General features: G+C 54.8%; 1 protein-coding gene across 1 annotated transcript; it reads right to left on the minus strand.

The window, feature by feature from the left end:
* Positions 1-246: 246 nt before the first annotated feature.
* Positions 247-17,525, minus strand: SERINC2 (serine incorporator 2). Its single transcript, XM_033839094.2, has 10 exons — positions 17,412-17,525; positions 10,365-10,526; positions 9,461-9,651; positions 8,923-9,002; positions 8,405-8,542; positions 6,684-6,853; positions 4,898-4,988; positions 4,461-4,602; positions 2,002-2,217; positions 247-832 (listed from the first exon to the last, which is right to left on the minus strand). The coding sequence occupies exons 1-10, from the start codon at positions 17,448-17,450 to the stop codon at positions 697-699; spliced, it is 1,365 nt and encodes a 454-aa protein (XP_033694985.1). The 5' UTR covers positions 17,451-17,525; the 3' UTR covers positions 247-696.
* Positions 17,526-23,164: the final 5,639 nt, after the last annotated feature.

Consider the following 23,164-nt stretch of genomic DNA (forward strand, 5'->3'; position numbering starts at 1 on the left):
TGGACACTGCTCCAGGGCCCCCTTTTCTGACCCCCAGGCTCCCTTTTGCCAAAGCCCCTCCTTCCTCTATAGCCCCAGCCCACAGGCTCTCCATGGCCCAGAGGACAGAGCCAGGGCCCCTCTGTCTGACCTTCAAGGCCCCTCATGGTCTGGCCCTTCAGCCCCTCTGCCCTGACATTCTGTTCCCAGCCCCTGCACTGGGCCCAGACGGGATGGGGCCCGTGCCAAGGGGGAAGGGCACAGACATGGGAGGCACACACACCGGCTTCTTTATTGGCAGAGTCTTAGAGACTCAGTAAGGCACGGAGCCCAGGAAGGGGACGGGGTGTCCTGGAGTACATGGTCAGGAATACCCGGGCCCCAGTGCTGGGCACCCCATCGCGGTGAGCACTCCTGCTTTCTGAGCAGCTCTCAGTGTTTCCCTCCTTCAGGACCCTCTCCTGGGGAGCCTTAGAACAAGGGGCCCTTTTTTCCCAAGAGGGCAAGAGTGGGCGAATGGGGGTGAGGGGAAGGAGGAGGCAGCTCCATGGTGGGCGTGGGGGGGCAGCGGGAGGGAGGGGCCTGATGCTCCTCCTCCCTGAAGGCACTAAGAACAGAGGGGCCCAGCTCAGAGGCACGTCCCGGAGGCGCGGCGGGCGCTCAGCCTGCTGTCACTGAGCCCCGAAGCACCAGGTGGGCTGGCCGCAGGGAGCCGCCTCAGCTGAAATCACGGTTGGGCAGGAGGAGGGGGGCTACCAGGGTCCACAGGTAGAGAAGCAGCCCTGCCCAGCTGGCACAGATCTTCACCCACACGGCGGTCCACGTGCTGATCATCTTCCGGGTCTCACCGGGTCTGGAACACACCATCATCCCAGTGAGCCTGGCCCTGACGCTGTGACCTCAGTCCCGGCCCCGACCTTAGGATCCAGTTGCGACCCCTGACTTCACCTCTGGCTCTTACCCTGTAAACCCTAGCCCCATCTCTGATTTTTATTTATTTATTTATTTATTTGCGAAACGCGGGCCTCTCACTGTTGTGGCCTCTCCCGCTGTGGAGCACAGGCTCCGGATGCGCAGGCTCAGCGGCCATGGCTCACGGGCCCAGCCACCCCACGGCATGTGGGATCTTCCCGGACCGGGGCGTGAACCCGTGTCCCCTGCATCGGCAGGCGGACTCTTGACCTTGCACCACCAGGGAAGCCCTTTGATATTTTTGACACTTGGCCTTAAGACCCTACATAGAGCTCATGGCCTTGTACCATAGACCTGAACCTGACCTCAATTCCAACCTTGACCCAAGTCCTAGGCATAATATTGTGACCTGATTCTGGTCGCTAACCTTGTGATCCTAATTCCGTGACCGCACTCCTGGTCCCTGACTTTGGGACCCAGAAGCTCCTAACTTTAGTCCTGACCTCTAACGTTGACTCTGACCTTCAATCCCATAACCCCATCCTTGACCCTATGACCACAGTTCTGATATCTCTGACCTCAATTTTGACCCTTGGCCCTGTGACCCCAGTTCTGGCCGCTAACCTAGTTACTCTGATCTTAGCTCCTTGACCTGGTCACTTCAATCCTGGCTTTCTGGACTTGTAACCCCAATTTTAACCAAATGACCAAATTTGTTACTTTATATGGCCCCAATCCCAACTCTCGACTTCAGGACTCCTATTCTTGACCCTGTGACTTTGATTCTGACCCCACACCCTACTCCTAACCCTCAAACCATGAATCCCAAATCCGACCCCATAACCCAAATCACCACCCTGATCTGTAAACCTGGTCTGCCCTGCACAGGCCCAGCCTCACCTCCCGTGATTCCCACTTCTCAGCACTTAGCGAAGGTACCAGCTACTGCGTGGACTAGGCACTGGCAGGGAAACCGGGGCACTGATGAGGCAGGCTCCCTGGAGGGTCCTAGAGAGACACCTCCATGCCCAAGTCTTAAACTCCAGTGCAGGGCTGGAGGGGAAGGGAAGTGGCACGCGCACTGCGGACATTGCGGTTCCGTCCACACACCTGTACCAGTTGGTGAGCGTCATCATGACATGCAGAGAGGCGAGCACCAGGCAGAAGTGGAAGAAGGAGTAGCTGTAGGTGACGCTGTCCTGCTCGTTGTCGAAGGCCCGGCCCTCGCAGTCCGCCACCTGCTGCTGCTGCGTGGCCTCCAGCACAGGCGGGCACTCCTCCGTCTGCATCAGGCTGTTTACCTGCCGGTGGTCCGAGGAGCGCAGACTGGGGGAGGCGAGGGGAGGATGTGCGTGTGGCTGTCAGGCCGTCACCACTGAGGTGGGTGGGTGGGCAGTGCCAGGAGGCCTCACGCACCACGGCATTGGCCATGATGCCCATGGGCACCAGGGTCCCAGAGCCTCGGGAGCCGGCGGCCTGGACGTTAGGCCCTGGGCCCTGGAGTTAACAAACTGCCTTGACTCTCAACTCTACCCCTACTCCCTGTGTGACCTTGGGCAAGACACTTAACCTCTCTGAGCCTCTGATTCCTCGTCTGTAAATTCAGAGATAACAGTACCTCCCTTATAGGGTTGCTGGGAGGATTAAATGGAGTAATGGTGTTTGAAGGCCCAGCACTGTGCCTGGCACAGAGTAGAAACCAGATAAGCGGCCCCTGTTATTTTGGTTGTTTATTTGCCATCTCCACAAACACGTGTTGAGAACTTAGTACCGCAAAGGATCGTACCAGGTACTACATTCATTAAAAATATTCATAAGAATGCTCATTTGCTGGTACATTTGTTTACCTTTTATTCATTTTAGCTAAGTAGCATTACCCACTGCCTCCCCTTTCTCTATGTTTGTAATAAAGAGAGAATAATAGTAATGATTTCTGTCATTGCTTTTCTACAATGAGGTCTTGATGTTTTTAACTACATTTAATAGTTTGAGACACATATACAATTTTGAAGATCCAACTTGTATCCTGAAAAAAGTGAACAAAGGCCTGGATTCCAGCCCATTCCATCAAATTGAAAAATCACCCCTTGCTGAGCTTCAGTTGACCCCAATCACCAAATACTGTGCTGATATCTCTAGTGCACATGAGCCTAGATCTGGGCCATCCAGCTGGGGGCAAGAGCGATCATCAGTGGTCCCTGCCCGCGTGGCTGTTTATGCTTCCTTGCTTCCTGGGTTTTAAGAACTGTGCTAAGAACAGATGGGATCTGTGGGCTCTCCAAGGTGCAGCCCAGTGACTGAAGGCCAGGGAGGTGTATTAGAAGCATCAGGAAGCACAGCTCTGCGCCCACGCTGGGGATGGGGAGGGATAGAGCTCGGGGGCAGGGAAGTGAGCTCCAGCACCACGGCCACTGTGCGCTCATGGCCTCGGACAAGTGGCTGCTCCTCACCAAGTCTCAGTCTCCTCATCTGTAAGATGGAGGTGACGGCCCTTCCGGGTTGGAAGAGAAATCAAAGGAGAGGACAAAGAAGAGAGATGTTTGTGAACTGCCCCAACTCCACTAGGAGAAAATGTTTTGAAAAAGGTGAAAACAAAACGAAATGTGAAACAGCCTCAAAATGTTCTAGCCCAGGAGCCTAGAAGCAGGTGTGCTGCTTACAGGCAAACGGGCGCTGCCCAGGAAGGGTGACTGGGGGAGAAAAGATCAGGGCGGAGGTGCAGACACACAAAGTGGCACCTGGAGAAATGCCAGGCCGCAGGGAGGCAATACCTGAGTCTGCCAGTGTCAACAACAAGTATACTTGATATTACCGTCTGGTGACACAAAACAGCCACTCCCAGCCACCCAGCTGTGCAAATATTAATAGTTCTTTGCAATAATGGCAAACACTTATTTGGCACCTACTGCTTGCCAAGTTCTTTTCTAAGTGCCTTGTACATATTAACTCCTCATAACTCTTCAACAATCCAATGCAGTAAGTAGTATTTTTATTCCTGTTTTACAGATAAGGAAACTGAAGCACAGAAAGGCTGAGAGACTTGCCCAGGGTGCCAGGCTCAAGTCCACGCTGATAAGCACTTGCTAAGACCCCTTCAAGAATGTGCTCTTAAGAGCACATGTGATCTTAAGAATGAGCTGCTTTTTCTCAAGGGACACTGTGGGGTCACAAGCCACCCTGGGCATTAGAGGTTATCATCCTTTAGCTGAAAAGGACGCTGAAGCTTGGAAAGGGGAAGCGGTGTGAGTGATGGAGCCTGGACCCGCTGGCCCCCGTCCAGGCTCCGGCCCTGGCACCACAGCTGCCTGCACACGGCTGAGCTGGGCACACGGCAACCCAGGCTCAGGAGAGGCCTTGGGCCAGGAGGCAGGGCTCAGCCCCACCTCCGCTGCCCAGTCACTCTGTGCCCTCTGAGGGGCTCAGTTTCCCCGCCAGCGCAGTGCCGGGGCTGGATGTGCTGCCTGTGGAGGCGCCTTCCAGCTTGGTGTCCCAGCGCCCATATCCTCCCGTCACTTGTGCCTCAGGGCTCCCAATCACGATTCCTTCCCAGAAACCAGGCCCCACCCTACCTGATGAAGAGGGTGCACAGGATGAAGACGATGAGACCCACGATGCTCGGTGCGTCCCACCACTGGGTCTCGTAGCCCTCAGGGCCTGCCAGGACCGTCCCATTGTCCAAGTGGGTCAGCAGGGTGGGGTTGCATTTCCGGTCTGGGGAGGCGAGCATGGTCACCCTCAGCCCACGCAGGCCAGGTCTGTAGCCAGGGAGCCCAGAGGATGGGCTCAGATGGACAGCCAAGGGACAGACAGACACACAACCAACACTCAAGTCCCGGCGACAGCACGCAGCAGACAAAACAACAGAGACAGCTCCAGGAACAGATGGGGTCCTCCCACCTCCCCGAAGGACTAAGTCTTGGAATGGGCTGGGAATGTCCCCGTCATCTTTGAGGGTCCCCAGCCCAGGAGGAAGACCAGGCCACCTGGAACCCAGGCCTCTACTCACCGGGGACGTTGGATAAGGCCAACCAGGTGACAAACATGGTGTAGAGCGTGATGACCGAGGCCTGCAGCAGACCCGAGTTGGGCTGGGCATCCTGGCAAGGGCAGCCCACAGTGTGACTCCTGCCAAACCTGGGTACACCCCCCCCCCCAGCCCAGCCACGCCCGACCGGGGGACCTCAGAAACCCCCACCACCCTAGGGCCATCCCACCCCACACCCTTTGGGAAAACATACCACCCGGGCCACCCACTGCCACCTCGCCCACCCAAAGGTAGAGTCCTAATTTTTTCTCTTAACAGATTACCCGACTTGTTCCCCAGCTGAGAACCCTTCAAGGGCAGCACTTCTTCACACTCTGAATTAAAGCCCTCCTTCGTTTACCCCATCTGCATCTTCATCCGACAGCCCTCCCTGCTGACTACTCCCCAAACATGGTGGCCACCTCTCTGTCCGTGGAACCTGCCAAATCCTCTCCAACCTCAGGGTCTTTGCACTCGCCCTGCCCTCTCCCTGACATCTTCCTCCCCCACATCTCTGCACCAGCAGTGTCTTTATATTCAGGCTTCAGCTCAAACAGGACCCCCGCAAAAGGCTCTGAAAACCCTGACTGCAGCAGACCCCGGCCCTGCCTGCCCACCTCCCTTTCAGCCCATACCCTCTTTTATTTTCCACATAGCACTTATTCTCCAAAATTACTTCAGCTGGCCTCGTCTCCTGTCGGTTGTTCTTCCCCACTCCTCACCACACAGACACGCTTGAAAATATGAATCTGAACTCTATGATTAGGAGCACCGTCTCTGGAGCCAGTCTGCCTGGGTTCAGATCCCAGCTCCACCCCTTACTAGCCGTGTGACCTTAGGCAAGTCTCTTTACTCCTTTAAGCCTCTGTTTCCTCATCTGGAAAGCGGGGATGATGATGGTGCAAGGACTAATAACATGACAGATGTCATTAACTGTTAGCTATTATTATTCCTCCTCTTCCTCACAGCTGTATCCCCAACATCTAGAAGAGTGCCTGGTACACAGTGGATGCTCAAGAGGTATTTGCTGAATGAATACTGATTTCTGTGTGACCTGGAACAGAGGCATCACCCTCTCTGGGCTTCCGTTTTCTTACTGGGAAATGGAAGCTCTGGCCAGAAGGGAGATTCCCAACCTTTCTGCTAAGGACCCCCAAAGACTATCTAAGCTACCTCTGAAACACCTGGTGGGCTGATATCCCAAACTGTGAAATACCACTGGATTCTTCCGAAGAACAAGTGATTACCTTGGGAGCTCCCACCCATCATCCCAGATAGTCTGGGATTGGAAACTGTGGAATTGCACCTTCTAACACCACTTCTTGAGGTGTCTAGGAATCATCACTTGGTGACCCTTCCTAATGTTCTCCTGATTTGCATGAAAAAAATGATGACATCAAAATAATGATAACAATAGCCAATGTCTGATGGATATGCCAGGCACTGTTCTAAGTGTTCATTGTTCTAATATCTATATGCCAGGCACTGTTCTAAGTGTTTATAAACATGGTCTCAATCTTGAGAATAACTCCAAATAGTGTTATTATTCCCATTTTACATCTGAGACGGAAGAGGCACAGAGAGGTTAAGGCACTTTCCCAAAGACAGCCAGCATATAAATGCGAGAGTCAAGACTCTGACCCAGGGAGGCTGACTTGGGAGCCCACACTCTTGGCCCAAGCCTCTGTGACTGACAGTCCTGGCCCCAGGACCCCAAGGTTCCTACAAGAAGTCCCACACACCGAGGAGCAGAGACAGGCAGGCTCACCTGGACCTTGGGCAGGACAGCGACTATGGATACGCAGAAACAGAAAATGAGGTTGAGGCTGATGAAGATCTTGCCCTCGTAGCAGGCGCCAGGCTGGGTGTAGTAGATGAACAGTAGTGCCACGGCCACGACTGACAGCGCGTAGAAGAGGAGGGTGAAGAAGAAGAGGCCTGGGAGGGAGGGGCAGCGGCAGGTGGGTCAAGAGGTGCAAGGACCCCCATCCCTTGTCGAGCAGTGCACTGGGTCTCAGGCCCCAACTTCCTCCTCCAAGGAGTGTCTACTAAACTTCAGTCCCTGGGGGCTTCCTTGGTGGCGCAGTGGTTAAGAATCCACCTGCTAATGCAGGGGACACGGTCCGAGCCCTGGTCCGGGAAGATCCCACATGCAACTAAGCCTGTGCACCACAACTATGAGCCTGAGCCCTAGAGTCCACGAGCCACAACTACTGAGCCCGTGCACCACAACTACTGAAGCCCGCGCGCCTAGAGCCCGTGCTCCGCAACAAGAGAAGCCACCACAGTGAGAAGCCCGTGCACCGCAACGAAGAGCAGCCGCCACTCACCGCAACTAGACAAAGCCCGTGCGCAGCAACGAAGACCCAGCGCGGCCAAAAAGATTTAAAATAAATAAATTTATTAAAAACAAAAAAACTTCCGTCCCTCACCCAGGCTTTGTGAGCTCCTGCCCCACCCTGAACTAAAATGATTCACTTGCCGTAAAAAAGGTCACCATAAAAATAAAGACAATGAATAGAGGGGACTTCCCTGGTGGCGCAGTTGTTAAGAATCCACCTGCCAGTGTAGGGGACACGGGTTCAATCCCTGGTCCGGGAAGATCCCACATGCTGTGGAGCAACTAAGTCCGTGTGCCACAACTACTGAGCCTGCGCTCTAGAGCCCACGAGCCACAACTACTGAAGCCCACGCGCCTAGAGCCTGTGCTTCGCAACAAGAGAAGCCACGCCGGGCTTCCCTGGTGGCGCAGTGGTTGAGAGTCCGCCTGCTGATGCAGGGGACACGGGTTCGTGCCCCAGTCCGGGAGGATCCCACATGCCGCGGAGCGGTTGGGCCCATGAGCCATGGCCGCTGAGCCTGCGCGTCCGGAGCCTGTGCTCCGCAACGGGAGAGGCCACAACAGTGAGAGGCCCGTGTACCGCAAAGAAAAAACAAAAACAAAAACAAGAGAAGCCACGCCATGAGAAGCCCACACACTGCAATGAAGAGTAGCCCCCACTCGCCGCAACTAGAGAAAGCCCGCGCGCGGCAACAAAGACCCAATGCAGCCAAAAAAAAAGACAATGAATAGAGAACAATCTCTCAAAAAGTGAACTAGATGCCTGGTGATCAGGGAGGTGTGAAAATCAAATCAACCCTGAAGAGTGCCTTTCTTCTTGATCAATTCAGAAGAACTGAAAAGGGACCCGTTCTGCCACTGGGGTTTCAATGACCAGGTGTCATTCGTGGCTCGCTCTGCAGGGCTGGCTCAACCAGATCCCTCTGAACTCTCCAGTGCAGCTCTCATCTGACCCCACCTCAGCCACCCCGGGTCAGCGGGCCCCTGCCACACACCCTTCCCTCCACGTGACACGGACGGCTCAGGTCCTGCCCTTAGGAGGCAGCTCGAGATGCCCTCCAGGCCGTCGTCCAGCTTCAGGGACCACCCCCCCGCCCCAACTCCTCAGGTAGCCCAGCCCCCTCACGAGGCCATTGGGTGGCACTGACCTGCATACCAGGCGCGGGAGTCGCTCTTCTCAGCCTTGTTCACCCACCGCTGGTTCCAGGAGTGCGCAAAGTCGATGAACAGCAACAGCTGGATGAGGAGGAAGACGAAGGAGCCCACGACACCAAAGTAGAACCAGACTAGGCAGGCAGAGGGGAGGGAGGCAAGGGGGTCCAGCCATGGCGCAGCAGCCCCTGGGTCTGGGTCTCTTCTCACGCTCACTTTTATACATTCAACAGTCATTTGTGCCACACCCTGTACTGGGGACACTGAGAAGCAGCAAAGTCCCCGCCCTCAGGAGCCCCTGGCCACGCACAGAGATGCCTTGTGTCAGGGTGTGGGTCGGGGTCAAAGGGGGTCCCCCCAACCCCGAGTTGCCCAAAGGCCATGTGGCCAAGCACCAGAGTCCTGTTCTCCTGGGTGGGGGGCAAGGACCCAGCCAGTAGTCTGGGGTCTGTGTGCTGGGGGCCAGCACGCTCACCCTTGGTAGCCCCCATCCCTCCCCAGCAGGGCCACCTACTGTTGGAGAAGGAGCCGTCAGGGATGTAGAAGGCGCCCACGGTGATGCCCACGAAAACCAGGAATTTAAAGAACCAAAACCTATGGTGGGGAAAGGGGGAGGACAGACAAGAAAGCTGAGTAGGGGGAGAGAAGAAGGCTGGACCCCCAGAACCCCAACCCTGAAGAGCAGGTACTGGGAGAGGTGAGAGAGACTTCCTGATGGTCTGACAGGCACAGAAAATCTGTCCTGGCCCTGGAAAAAGCCCCGAGGGGCAGAGGGAAGGACCAATGATGGGTGAGGACGGTCACCTGGGCTCTAACCCCAACTGTGTCACTAAACTGGTGTGCGGCCCTAGGGATGCTGTTGCCTTTCCTGAGCTTTGCTTCCTCATCTGAGAAATGGGAACTACTAGATGAGCCGACCTCTGTGCTGTGCCCTCCTGGCTTCAGCGGCCCCTGAGTCGGAGGGTTAGGGTCTGGAGATTGCTGGAGACAGGCCGAGGATAGGGAAAACCACAGCGGGAGGGGCCCAGGGTGCAGGTGGGACCCCTCCTCACCCATTCTGGATGGCAGCCCTGGGGTCCCGGCTGCTGCGCACGCAGATCATGAGCAGGGAGAAGAGGAAGAAGAAGGCCGCCATAGCGAAGCACATACGGTAGACGGCACGGTGGCCGAGCAGGGAGCCACAGTCGATGTGGCCCTGCAGGGCGACGGGGGACCCGGCCACCTCCTCACACACCCAGGGCAGCTGTGGAGACAGACAGAGCAGCTGGAAGACCTCACCCCACCCAGAACCCGGGCTGACTCTGCCCAGGCCGCCAGGCAGGAGGCTCTCCCAGGAGGGCCACCCGAGCCTCCCACTTCCACCCATGGCCCATCTCCATTCCCACCCACCTCTGCGGCTGAAGCCCTATGAGTGAGCCCCCCAGGGACAAACAGAAAGCATGGCACGGTCCAGGGCAGGATTTCCCAAAGTGCTCTCCGCCCACCAGCTACATCAGAATCCCCGGAGGTTCCCCTCTCCTACAGAACTAGGGTCTCTAAGGCAGGGTCTGAGATTCTGCATGACTGGCACACTTCCCAGGGAATGCATGCTCTGTATACACTAGTATGTCAGAACCTCTGGCCTAACTATCCCACTGGCTATGAAACACTGAGATGAAGGGAAGACTTAGGACCCTCAAACTGGGCTCATGCATTAAAGTGGGGAGAGCTTACCCTGGGCCAGTGTCTGGCAGGGATGGCGATAATGATTCATGACACTTCCCAAGGGGACCAAGGCTTATGAGAAACAATAAGGCTCAAACCCTCCTCCCATTATGAAGAAACGACCCTCCATCGTCAAGCTTGGATCATCGGTGCGCTGGCATTCCTGCCCACCTCTTGATCAGCTGGGCCCCCAAGCCTGGGCCCCCTGGTAGCTGAGCCTTTGCCAGAGGCCAGGTCCCGCAGGTGGCTCACCTTGTAGAGCTGGCTCTCCACACTGGGACTCAGCATGATGACGGACACCAGCACCCCCAGGAAGAGGAAGGCCGTGAAGATGAGGCGGCTCAGTGTGGAGCTGTGGCTGCAGGGGCAGCAGCTGCACAGGATGCAGGGGGCAGAGCCGCAGAGGCAGGACGCCTGCGGGGAGGCCAGGATGGCACCTTACTCTCCGGTCTCCTCTCCCCTTCCCCGCCCAAGCACGCAGCATCCACCCACTGCCCGCTGCCCGCTCAATATCTCCAAACCTACGCAGAGACTGCCTGTGCCACACCACGAAGGGACACCTCTTCCCCAGATGTCACCCCATCTAACTTTCAAGCCCAAGGGAGAGGCCAAGGAAACCAAGGCTGGAAGAGGCTGGGTCCCACAAGGACACACAGCCAGTAAGCAACGGAACCCAGATTCAAACCTGGATCTATCTCAGGTGTTACTGTGGCTTCGGCGAGAGAGCTGGGGTCACAGTGCTTCTTATTTAGGAGGAGGCGGAGTGGAAAAAAAAAATCCGGAAGGCCAGCTCTTTCACTGATGAGCTATGTGCCCTTATACAGCTCACTCAAGCTCTCTGAACCTCAGTTTCCTCTTCCCTATAATGGGAATCCTAACAGTACCTGCTTCTCACATAGCAGTTCTAAGAATGAAATACTGTAGGGATTTTATTTTATTTTTTAATTTTTATTGTTTTGGCAGCGCTGCGCAGCACGCAGGATCTTAGTTCCCGACCAGGGATCTAACCCGCACCCCCTGCAGTGGAAGCGCAGAGTCTTAACCACTGGACCGCCAGGAAAGTCCTGTAGGGATTTTAAAGTGTAACTCCCTGGGAATTCCCTGGCGGTCCAGTGGTTAGGACTCCGTGCTTTCACTGCCAACGGCCCGGGTTCAATCCCTGGTCGGGGAACTAAGATCCCGCAAGCCTCGCAGCACGACCAAAAAAAATTGTAACTCACTCAGGTTCCCTTTGTCCCTTCCCTGCTTTATTTTTCTCTGTAGGACTTACTACCACCTGATTGGCTTCACAGTTTACTCGTGTTGCCGGCCTCTCATTGCTAGCGTGCAAGCCCCACCAGGGCAAGGGGTTTTGATGTTTTGTTCACCATGGTATTCCCAGGGGTGGGAACTGTGCCTGGCACGTCGTCGGGAGCTCAGTGACTATCTGCTGAACAAATGTAAAGCGTCTGGCATCATACCAGACGTATGTTAAGACCTCAGAAAGAGCAAGCGCTGATAAATCAACATCTGTTGAATGAATGGAATGAAGAATGTGGGTGGCTGTGACTTCCCGCTCTGGGGCTGCACCAGTTTGGGACAGCAGAGGCGTCCAGCCCTTTCTGTCTCCAGCTCCTCTGCCCTCCGTCAGCCCCTCCCTCCCTAGGGCTGGCTGAAATCACTTAGGGGCTGGTGATGCCACGCCTTTCGTAGCTGTAGACTCATCCCTTGGGAGCCAGTTCTACAGCCCAGCCTTGGAGGAAGTGGGCCCACATCCAGATACATCTGGTTCACTGTTTCTCTTCCCCCAAACAGCCCTGATTCCTCATTCAGGTATTTAAGAGTCTGGAGGGCAAGAAAGACACAGGCTCTGCCATCCTGGAGCTTCCAAGGGCAGGAAAGATACTCAGCAAGTCATTACACCCGTCATGGTAAGTGTGAAGAAGAAAACATACATGCTGCCATGAGAGTGACCGGCGGGGGCCTAGTTTAGATTGGGGGTAGCGGGTTACTTCCTGGAAGAAGTGACACTTAAGCTGAGAGCTGAACAATGAGGATTCACTCTCCCGACCAAGGGGAAGAACGAGTGTTCCAGACAGAGGGAACGGAGCCTGAGGCAGCTCTGGGGCGGACAGGAGCTGAGCGTTGGAGGAATGGAAAGAAGTCCCTATGGCCAAAGCTTCATAAGCAAGCGAGCGGTGAGGTCGGCCAGGCTGGCAGAGCCCGGCAGCCATGTGCAGGATCCTCGTGTTCATCCCACGAGCAATGGGCATCCATTGCCATTGGGCATCACCTCTCAAAGCCGGAGGGACAGGAACAGCCTTATGCTGAGTGACCAGCTTTGTGGAGAGCAGGCTGAAAAGGGCCCCTTGCTCCTCTGAGGCCCCGTCCCCTGCTTTCTGGACTGGTCACAAGGGGTAGAGCACACTGTGCTTGAGGGGCAGCTGCCCTCCCGTATCCCCTACACCTCTCCCCCAGACTGGAAATGCCCCTGAGAATGCTCCTTCTTACCCATCTCTCTCACCCACAAAGCCAAGTAACAGCACAGTTGCTAAGTGAATGCCGAATGAAATTCTCCCTCACGGTCCAAATCATCCAGCAATTTCTGGTTGTATCTTGCAAACCCCACCCCAATCCTGACTCCTGTTCATAGCTACCTTGGAGGAGGGCGGGGGCGGTGAGGAGATAAGCAAATGCCAGAAGAAGTGTTTTGTAAACCATAAAGAGCATTCTGAGATCAGAGAGATTAAGAAACCTGCCAGAAGTCACACAGTAAGCGAACAGCAGTGCTGAGATTCAAGTAATAACAGTAACAGCTTCCCTTTATGACGAGTTACTTGTCCCAGACACTATGATAAGGGCTTTGTCTAGATTAAGCCTCACGGACACTATGAAGTGTGTTGTAACTTCCCATTTACAAGTGGGGAACTGAGACTCAGAGAGGTGATGCGGCCAAGGTCACACAGCAAGTGAGCTAAGGAGCTGGGATTCAAGTTCAAGTCTGTCTGCACCAGGGCCTGCTAAGTCACTGATGGCACTCATTAAATTTCAAAACAGCCCAGCGATGAAAACAATCCCTCCAGTGCCCAAGAAAACCAAGGGAGGCCAACAGGTATGATCTCAGGAACCAAGTGCCCAAGTACCCAGGTCAGGGTCCAGCTCTGGCTTGATACCATTTCAATTTGAGACATTTGAGACACGAGAAAAGCTGCACACTGCAGTCAGGGAGCCTGGCCTTTCAACTCACTGTGGTTTTTGGAGATCAGAATCCAGGTATTCCTGATACCTGAAACCTTAGGATTTCCAAGGGCCTGGCTGGTAGCCAGAGAGACCAGGTCAGGGAGAGAACAATACACACAGCCCCCGCCCCTGCTTCTGGAGCCTCCTTGGAGTTGTTCATACATTCTTATCCCCACTCCACCTCTGGGGATCACTCCTACCACAACCTCTTCCTATAGAAATACCAGCCCACGGGAGTAAAGGCAGACATGTGCGCACACATGTACACAGGGAAGTCCACTGTGACACTTCCCACGAGGAAAATAATAGGGGAAAGCTGAAAATAACTAAATATCCATCATTACATCGTGGTACATCGTGGTCCCTAAGAGGCATCTCTCTGCTGAATGGAGCAGATGTGCTGGGAACACCTAAATGGGCATATACAACTAAATATAGTTAAATATAAATTATACCCCGATAAAGTTGATTTTCATTATCAAAAAATAGAAATGTTAAATTCAGAAAAAAACTAAAACAGGCACGAAGCTTTAGGTTGTATGAGCTTATTAGACTATCAGGAAACTGCAGATGACCTCATTGCCCAACACCAGGGGACAGCGGTGGCCCACTGACTCCATGGAATGTTATAGAGGCTGGAAAGATGAAAGCCACTAGACTGACAGCAACACAGGCTATGCTTGTGATGCAATGTGAAAGGCCAAGGCAGACTACAAACTGTTCCCACACTCAGATTACAACACCCCCTCCACAAATGCACTCAGGGGAAAGGCAGCAATGGAAAAGCACCAGAAATAAGAGCGGGGGAATCTTAGCACCAGCCAGGCTCTCAGAATGGAGAATTCAGAACTCAGGAGCCCGGGGTCTGCGAGTCTTTACGCTGCGAGGTTCCGTGGCACCCCATAACTGGCCGAGCCACCCTAGCACTAGACCAAACACAGGAGAGAAGAGGTCAGCCCAAGACTACTCAAAGCATACTTCCTTTCCCCACGCAGTGTGAAGAGGAGAGGGCCCTGTCTGGACTCTGCCACCAGCTGGCAGTATGACCTTAGACAAGTAGGACTCAGTTTCCTCAGCCATAAGATGGGCCTCTGGGCAGGGCAGTGAGGTGGCTTGGAGCCCATCAGACAGCCCTGGGTTTCACTAGGTTCCCCATTCCTCGAAAGTGGTCTCCAGCACGTTACCACCGGCGGGAGCTTACAGAGCAGCCGCCGCACGCCAGCTTCATGCTAACTAAGTCTCACTGAACCCTCCTGACGTGCTGAGAGGCAGGTGCCGTTGTTCTCGCCACTTTACAGACAAGGAGAGAGGTCCTCAGTCACGCCGCTGAGAAGAGGCCAAGCCAGGACCAAGACCAATGGGTCTGAGCCAAAGGCCTTTCACACTCCCTCGACTGTAGAAGGTCCTCCTTAAGTATCTGCTGACCATCCAGCTCACCATGTGCTGGCTTGGCTGGCGACTCCCATCCCTAGTGGGTCCATCTCATCTCCTCCCAGCCAGGACTCACCTTCAGCCCAGTCCAAATGCTGACCAAGAGAGCGACTTTTGTCCCTTTCCTGCCGTGACGCATTTGCATCTGACCAAGAGGCAGACGCAAATGCGTCACGGCAGGAGGGACAAAAGTCTTCCCCACCGACCCATGTATGCCAAAATGCTCCCTCTAAAGATGCCTGGCAACCCCCCCTTAGAACTTCACTCCTGTGGGGCAATGTCCATTGAAACAGGTTGTTATTGGTATCCAGCAGTGCCCAACTGTACCACTTAATACTGTGTGGCTGTGGGGAAATCATCTTCCCTCTCTGATCCAGCTTCCTCAGCTGTGAAATGGGGATAATATTCACTGCTTCATTGGGGTCGTTGTGAGGATGAAATGAAAGGGTACATACAAAGTGCTCACTACACTGCTGGGCCTGGGCTACCACTGGACAGCTCTGGGCTGTGAGCTCTGGGCCTACAGTAAGCACTCAGTAAACGGCAGCTATTGTCCGTATCATGATCTGTAAAATAGGATAACTATGTCATGGGGTTGGCGGGTGGGGTGCGTAATGAGATGGCAGGGGTGAAGGGCTCGGCACAGCACCTGGCATGCAGTAAGTACTCAGTAAATGTCAGAGGTCAGAACGCCAAGGGGAGGCCCCTGCCCCGAGGGGCAGGTCCCTTGCAGATATTAGATACTTCCTAAGCGAACCTGCCAATTCCACTCTGTGCCAACCCTATCCCTCAGCATCCAGGATGTGAAGGGAGGGAAGGTGTGGGCAGAAGCCTAGACCAGGAATCAGATTTTAATCCTGACTGTGCAGTTCCTCCTCCTTTCACTGTGCAACCTTAGGCAAGTCAGCTAACCTCTCTGGGCTGCAGCCTCCTCATCGGTAAACTGGGGGTTGGAGCAGGCCTGTCAGGTGCCTTCTGACTCAGCATTGTAGGCGTCTGACTCAGAGACCAGCAACTGGCTCCAGAGGGAAGTCTCCACCCACCTTTTTAAGATGATAATAACAATACCTCCTATTTGGAGCACTTACTCTAACAGGGCGGGGCACTTTTAAATCTTCCCAACAGCATTATGAGGGAGGTAGACAGGGAGACAGACGCACAGAGAAATGGCAGGTCTCCCTTCAACACTCCCCCCATCCCCAGGATAGCCCAGCCTGATGGAATTCTGGTCAACTCCAAGGAAACTCTCCCTCCCCCATCAGGAAGCAAGCCCAAACCTTGGTTTCACTGGGCAGGCAGGGATCTCAGGGACCAGCTCTTGATTCCCCCTCCCGTAGGTGTGCGCGCGCGCGCACACACACACACACACACACACACACACACACACACACACGCCCTTCACAGATGGGGAAATAGAGGCCCAGGGAGGACAAGAGTCCAGGAACCCACTATGCAGCCTCTCTGTGCAGATATCTGTCCACTCCTACACCCCCATCCTAACACACTCACACAAATCAGGGACAAAGGAAACTGGGATTTCAGCAGCCACCAGACTCCCCCTCCTGCCTCTCTGCTCATCTTTTGTGTGGGGCAGAGGGGGAGGGGGCTGCCTGAATGAACCTCAGATTTCATGAAGGGAAGAGGGAAGGGAGAGGGGGCTGGGAAAGGAGAAAAGAGAAGGGGCCTCCCAGCCGGGGTCTGGCGGACGCTCCTCCCCTCTGCTGGCTGCTCCCCAGGTCCCCGAGCAGACGACCAGGTAATCCCTCCCCCACACACCCCAACCTCCCTCAGTTCCCGGGTTTTCCCACCCAGAGCTGGGCCGATGGCGGTGGTAACCCGCACCCCTCACTCAAGACCGGCTTAGAAAAGCAAAGGAGGCCTCCTCCCCTCCCCCAACTTCGGCTCTGGGGCCCAGAGGGCAAGCGTCTGGGGTTCATTGGGGAAGTGCCCAGGAATTAGCCTGAGCCAGACTGAACGAAGCAGAGACAAGACACAGAGAGACTGACAGACTGAACGGGCAGACAGACCCCGGCGGACAGACACGGAGCCGTCTAGACAGACAATGACAGATGGAGAGGCTTCAGACGGACAAAGACAGTCGGACAAACGAACGGACAGATATCAGACACATACAAATGGACAAACTAAGGCAGACGGGTAGGGACAGAAAGACCAACTGACAGAATGCCAGAGAAACAGAGAAGGACACACGGCAGAGAGGGACAGGGACCGGCAGGCCACACAAAGAGAGCGTCCGGGAGGGAGACCAGAGGCGCACTGCCAGGACGACTCCAAGCTGAGCCAGCTGGGGCCGCAGCCGCCCCGGGCTCTGGGCCTCAGTCTCCCCAGTTCCCTGGAGGGGCGCCCGCCCAGGACACCCCCTCCCCCGCCCGAGCGCGCCCCACCCCCGCCCCCGCGGTAACCCGATCCCCGGACACCAGCTGTCCCCGGCGCCCGCGGGCCCGGGATGGGGGCGGGGGAAGTCGGTGAGAGGGGCGACCCGAGGGGCGAGGAGGCGGGATGCAGGCCCAGAAAGACAAGTTTGGAGGAAGGCAAAAGAAGAAACTATTTGGAGGAAGAAGACAGGACGAAAGTGCGAGGCCGAAGAAGGGGCAGGCGGCGGGGGCGGGCGCCGGGGGCGGGACTCACGCAGCTGAGCAGGGAGCAGGCGCCCAGACAGGCCCCCATGTCGGCGGCGGCGCGGGGCGCAGGGCGCGGGCAGAAGGGCGCGGAATCCGGTCGGGCTCCTGGCTTCGCGGGCTGGCCCCGCCCTCAGCCCCGCCCCGGCCCCGCCCCGCCCTACCTGCCGGAACCGCTCGCCGCCTTCCGGCGGCGCTCGGGACCTCCCGGGACTCACCTGGGCCAGGTGCGGCAGGTGGGACCCTAGGGAAAGTGGAGGTACCGGGGATTCCAGCGGCCGCGCGAGCCGTGCAACGGGGCTTGTGTCCGGATCCAAAGTGATGGTTTGGAAATAGTGAGACCTGGGTTCGAGTGCCGACGAGGTCGCAATGCGACCTCACAACACTTCCCCCGGACCCCCACCGCAGGGGACAGTAGCCAAGAGATGGTCACCCCTGACTCCTCGGCGCTTGGCACGGAGCCTCTGCCCAATACATAAGCGTTGAATGATGAATGACTGGACAAAGAAATGGGCAAGTCACTTCACCTCTCTGAGCCTCAGTTTCCCCATCTGTAAAGTGAGGGTACCTACCTCAAAGGGCTGGTACAACACATAGGAGATGCTTGCCAAGTGTGAGCTCCCTGTGCCTGTTACTCCTAAGACCCCGCCTCGCACTCTTTCGCCTGTCCTCCCCCTCTTTCGTCTGTCTTCCCCTCCATCCACCTGTTCTTTAAGCTCTACTGACTCCTGTCTTGGGCCACATGCTCCCCAGAGCCACCCGGCTCATCGCTCCAGGGATGCCCGAACCTGACCCCCAGCTAAGGAGGTCAGAAGGGGTGGGTGGGTCACATTCCTGCCAGACCGTCCCCTAGAGGTAGGTGGGAGAGACCCAGAAACAGGGCTCTGTAATCACTCTCGGTTCACCCTCCAGCCCGCTCCTCACTCAGCCGTAGATGGGATAATGTTAGGGAAGGAAATCTGCTTGCCTCAAAGCTGGCCCCGGGGCCAAAGATCCTACCTGACTGCATCCTTGGCGATTCATGGGGCGCCAGGCTTAGCCATTCATTGTACCAGGACTGTTCTGCAAACATCCCTACACTTTCCCTCCTCCACACTTTTGCACACAGGATACCCGACCCCTGGAAAGTCCTTCTCTTTATCCCCCTCTCTACCCTTCAAAGCCTTGCTCACAATCGCATATCTTTTTGGTGAAGAGAAACACCCTTCCCCCAAAACCACTACCTGGCTCCATTAGGAATAAATATCCTCCTGCTTCCCTGTGTTTCTACAACACGGGGCCCCTTTACAGCCCCACAAATAACTAAAGTTACCACACAGCTCAAGCTTATACCAAACTCTTTCACCTACATGGTCCCATTCAAGCCCTATAGTAACCCTGAGAAGTAGACTAACTCCTACTCCATTCCATTTTACAGATGAGGAAACAGGTTCAAAGAAGTAAAGTGACGTGCTAAACGTAAACTGAGCACTGAATAAACATCAGCTATGACTATTGTGCTTAGTTATTATTGCTGCTCAAAGCCACACAGCTCAGAAGGGCAGAGCTAGAAGACCGCCCAATCTGGCCCTGATCTCAGAACCCGAGGCCTGTCCCCGACATCTCACTGCCTCTGTTTGAAAGCAGAGGTGACAATACCCAGTCAGCCTCTTTTTCTGTCCAATGATGTCTTCAGTCCTAGTCAGAGACCCTCAGGAGACTTTGAGCCACCCAAGGACAGTCTGCTTCACCTCTGGCCGGTCCCTCCCCTGCCCTGGGCACAGCACAGGGCCTGGCACACGAAGGCAGTGGATGCTTCCTGAATGAATGAATGGATGCCTGAACATTTACCACAAGGCCAGTGTCCTCAATCTGCCACCTAGCAGTCTGAAGTGAGCCCTTCTCACGGCCACCCACCCCAGGGTCAGTTCCTTTTGACACTGCTGCCCCAAGAGCCGAATTTTCCATCCCTCAACCCGTCCCTTTCCATGAACTGGTCCAGTAGAAAACACCCACGACTTCGCTGAGACTCTTGTTCTGTCACTGCCTCTCACACCCTCTGCCGCCCTGGAGATCAATTCTCTCTTACCCTGAAATGGGAGTGGTTATCTTACTTAACCTCACAGAGCAGTTCCAAGCATCCAGAAAGCGTTCTAAGAAACAGGCAATTATCTGAAAGGAGGGAGGGATTAATATACCTGCAAGTGTAGAGAAACAGCGCCCTCTGAGTTTTTAGATTGAAGTTTCCCAGAGCAGGGTGATGTGCTGCCTTGTCCTGGCCTCACCCCGCCCAAGATGGAGGCGAGCTGGGCTCTCACATCCCCACATCGCCCTGCACGGAGGGGCAGACCCCCTGCAGACAACTCACTCTGTAGCCTTCTCCTGGTGCTTCCTCCTCTTCCAGCCTCATGCTTCTCATCTGTAAAATGGAGATAATCGTTTTTGCTCCATTTGTCTCACGGGAGTAGTGAGGAGATGAAATGAGGAAGTGGATAAAGAAGCTTCATTCCCTGGTATCCTGACAAGCCCACCCACTTTTCTCCCAGTCTTGAATCTCTTGCAAGGGACCAGAATCATTCTATCTCTCACACCTCCAAAGGCAAGATTACTGTCAGCAGCTGTGTGATCCTGGCAAGTCACCCATCCTCTTGGAGCCTCAGTGGAGGGTTGCGATTCAGGATCACCACAGCTCTTCCAACCATGTAATGCCATGTAAACTACACCCATTGAGAGAAACCTACAGGGGTCAATTGGTCCAACCCTCTGTGCCCATCACCCAGCCCAGACAGATGCTCAACTCTCCAGATCCCAAAGGAAGCAGGACCTGGCTTCTTGGGCCACTCAGCCCAAGGGTTCTCTAATCTGATCTCATTGGGCCTCAGTTTTCAAATCTGTAATATGGGGACAATCCCCTGCTCAAACTCCCCCATGGCCCCCAGTATCCCCCACCCATCCTTGCCCATCCCTCTTACCATCCTCCTGTCCGTGAGGACTCACATGCACTCTGGCTTTGAGCCTCCTGTCCCCTGAGCCTCACTCTCTGCCCTGACCTCCACTTCCTTCTTCTGACCCATTTACAGAGCAGGGCTGGAGCTATCCCTTATGAATATGCATGTGGGATAATAAGGGCTTGGGACTGGGGGAGCTTCTGGGGAGAGGCATTCACGAGACACCATCCACCCATACACAGCCCCCCACCAAGGCTGCCCTCCCTCCCAAAGGGTGCATGGGAGTTTGAGGCAAAGGCCTGAAGTAACAACAATAATGATATCCACAGCAACCATTTTTAAGTGCTTACAACATGCCAGGCACCCTGCTAAGAGCATCTCCTGTAAGACGCTTTTAAGATGGGAACTATTTTCCCATTTAACAGATAAGGAAATCCATGCTCCAAGAAGTAGCACTCACGTAAGTCATACGTGAAACATATAAAGTGATTACAAGCAGAGCAAGGATGGAACCCAGGTTTTGTCGGACTCAGAGCTGGTACTCTTTTTTTTTTTTTGGCCACGCCATGCGGCTTGCGGGATCTTAGTTTCCCGACCAGGGATTGAACCAGGGCCCCGGCAGTGGAAGCGTGGAGTCCTAACCACTGGACCACCAGGGAATTCTCAGAGCTGGTACTCTTTTTTTGGCCTCTCCCGTTGCGGAGCACAGGCTCTGGACGCGCAGGCTCAGTGGCCATGGCTCACGGGCCCAGCCGCTCCGCGGCATGTGGGATCCTCGCGGACCGGGGCACGAACCTGTGTCCCCTGCATCGGCAGGCAGACTCTCAACCACTGCACCACCAGGGAAGCCCAGAGCTGGTACTCTTAACCTCTGACATACAGATGCACAGGGCCAAGCTCAGGAGCGCATGGTCATGGGGCCACATCTGGACCTCACACTCCAGCAGATGTGCTCACAGTGGTCTTAGGCGACCAAGGCTTTAGGAAAGGACTCAGGTCCTGGAATTGACTCCATCTGGAGAATATGGAGACAGGCAGACAGGTGTGTGCATGAACGCAGACACACACACGATGTACATGTGAGCACGGATGCATGCAGAATGTGTTGTGTGTGCATGGCGGTGAGCATGTGTGACGCGTATGCCCCTGAGGCTGCCCAGGGGATGCAAAGCTCTGCCGCTTTTGTTCCTTTTTCAACCGACCACAGGGCCTGCTGGGTGCCATGTGCCGGGGATGTGGTGTGAACAAGCCAACACTGTCCCTGCCCTCCTGGAGCGGCAGTCTGGTGGGCTTTGTACCCAGAGGTGGTTAACACTCCAGAAGGAACTTTTGTGGGAGGTTTTCTCTGTGGGATGTGGCTGGGAGGTGAGGGAGAAGACTGTGAGAAAAGTGGAAAAGGTGAGACATGTGGGGCGGGGAGCTGCAGGGGAGCCCCTGACACTTGCCGGAAGCGAAGGCTGGAGGAGTAAACCAGGGCCTGGCATGGGCTACCCGAGGGTCACAGGTCTGAGGATTCTAGGTCTCTGGATGCTCCTTTTACAGATATCAAAAGTCTGCCACAAATGCACATGTGGGCACTGTGTGTGTGTGTGTGTGTCTTTATGTGTGTGTGTGCACAGGGGATTATGTGTGATGTTTGCATGTGTGAATTCATGTCAATATGTGTAAGGAGAGGACATGCATGAATTGGAGAACATGGGTGAATCATGTGAGGTATGTGCCGATGAGGGTTTTACATGTGGGGGTGGGGGTGTGAGTGTGAGTGTGAGTGCAGCAAGGCCTGTTACTGTCAGGGAGAAGGAGGAGGGAAAAGAGTGTCATCTGACTGAGTCCTCACGCTCGTGAGCCTCAGAAATGCATCAAAAAACAGAAGAACGGGTGGAGGGATAGAGAGATGAAAGGATGGATTTGGATGGAAGAATGGAAAAAGCGATGGATATGACTTAAAGCAAATATTGCAAGATGTTCCTCGTAGATTCCAGATGATAAGGATATGGGTGTTCAGCGTACAATTGTTTCAACCTTCCTGGATGCTTGACGTTTTTCATAATAAAATGTTAGAAAACAATGTACACTCAAAGGAGGCTGCGTGTCTAGTCCCAGGGAATCATGCGCAAGATGAAAAGAACAGGACGCTCATCATACAATTTTAAACTATATCCCGTCACCAGACCACACAGCACTGTGAACTCATATCATTTATAATTCCTGCAATGATCTTAGGAATCTCTCAATTGCATTGGATTTGTGAGTGTGTGTGGGCGCATGTTAAAGATGTTCATTTATCAAATAAAAGTATGTTAAACACACCACAGTTGTGACCAGACTGTTTCGGCATGTCTTCATTTTTAAATTACTGGAAGCCTCAAAAATAAGAACTGGTTTGGGCCTCTCTTGGCCTGTGAGAGTCCCTGCTGTGTGAGGCGTGCGTGTGGTTTGCACATACACGCACTGTAGGGATGCAAGCACACGTGGCTGGGTGAGGCTGACACCCATGGGAGTGCCCACCCAGGAACTCAGCCTCCTCTAAGTCCTCATGAAGCCAGCACCGTTCTCAGGGTGAGGATTCAGGCTGAGGAAGGGAAGCCACCAGCCCCATGGCAGTCTTGGGGACCAAGAACTCTCTCATCCAAGGCTTGGACACTCTCAGGCCAAGCGGCATCCCCTAGCCAGCAGTGGAGTGTGGGCGGCGGAACCTGGGGTGTTTCCCCAGGACAGCAGGGCAAGGCAGGGTGTCCTGCGGCCCCGTGGCTCCTCTCTTTCTCTCCATACACTCCCTTCCTCTCCTCCCTTCCTCTCCTCCTGACTAACCACTCTTCCTCCCCTGCCCAGTGCC

Source organism: Tursiops truncatus, chromosome 1 (genome assembly GCF_011762595.2).
Source record: "Tursiops truncatus isolate mTurTru1 chromosome 1, mTurTru1.mat.Y, whole genome shotgun sequence".
Taxonomy (NCBI): Eukaryota; Metazoa; Chordata; class Mammalia; order Artiodactyla; family Delphinidae; genus Tursiops; species Tursiops truncatus.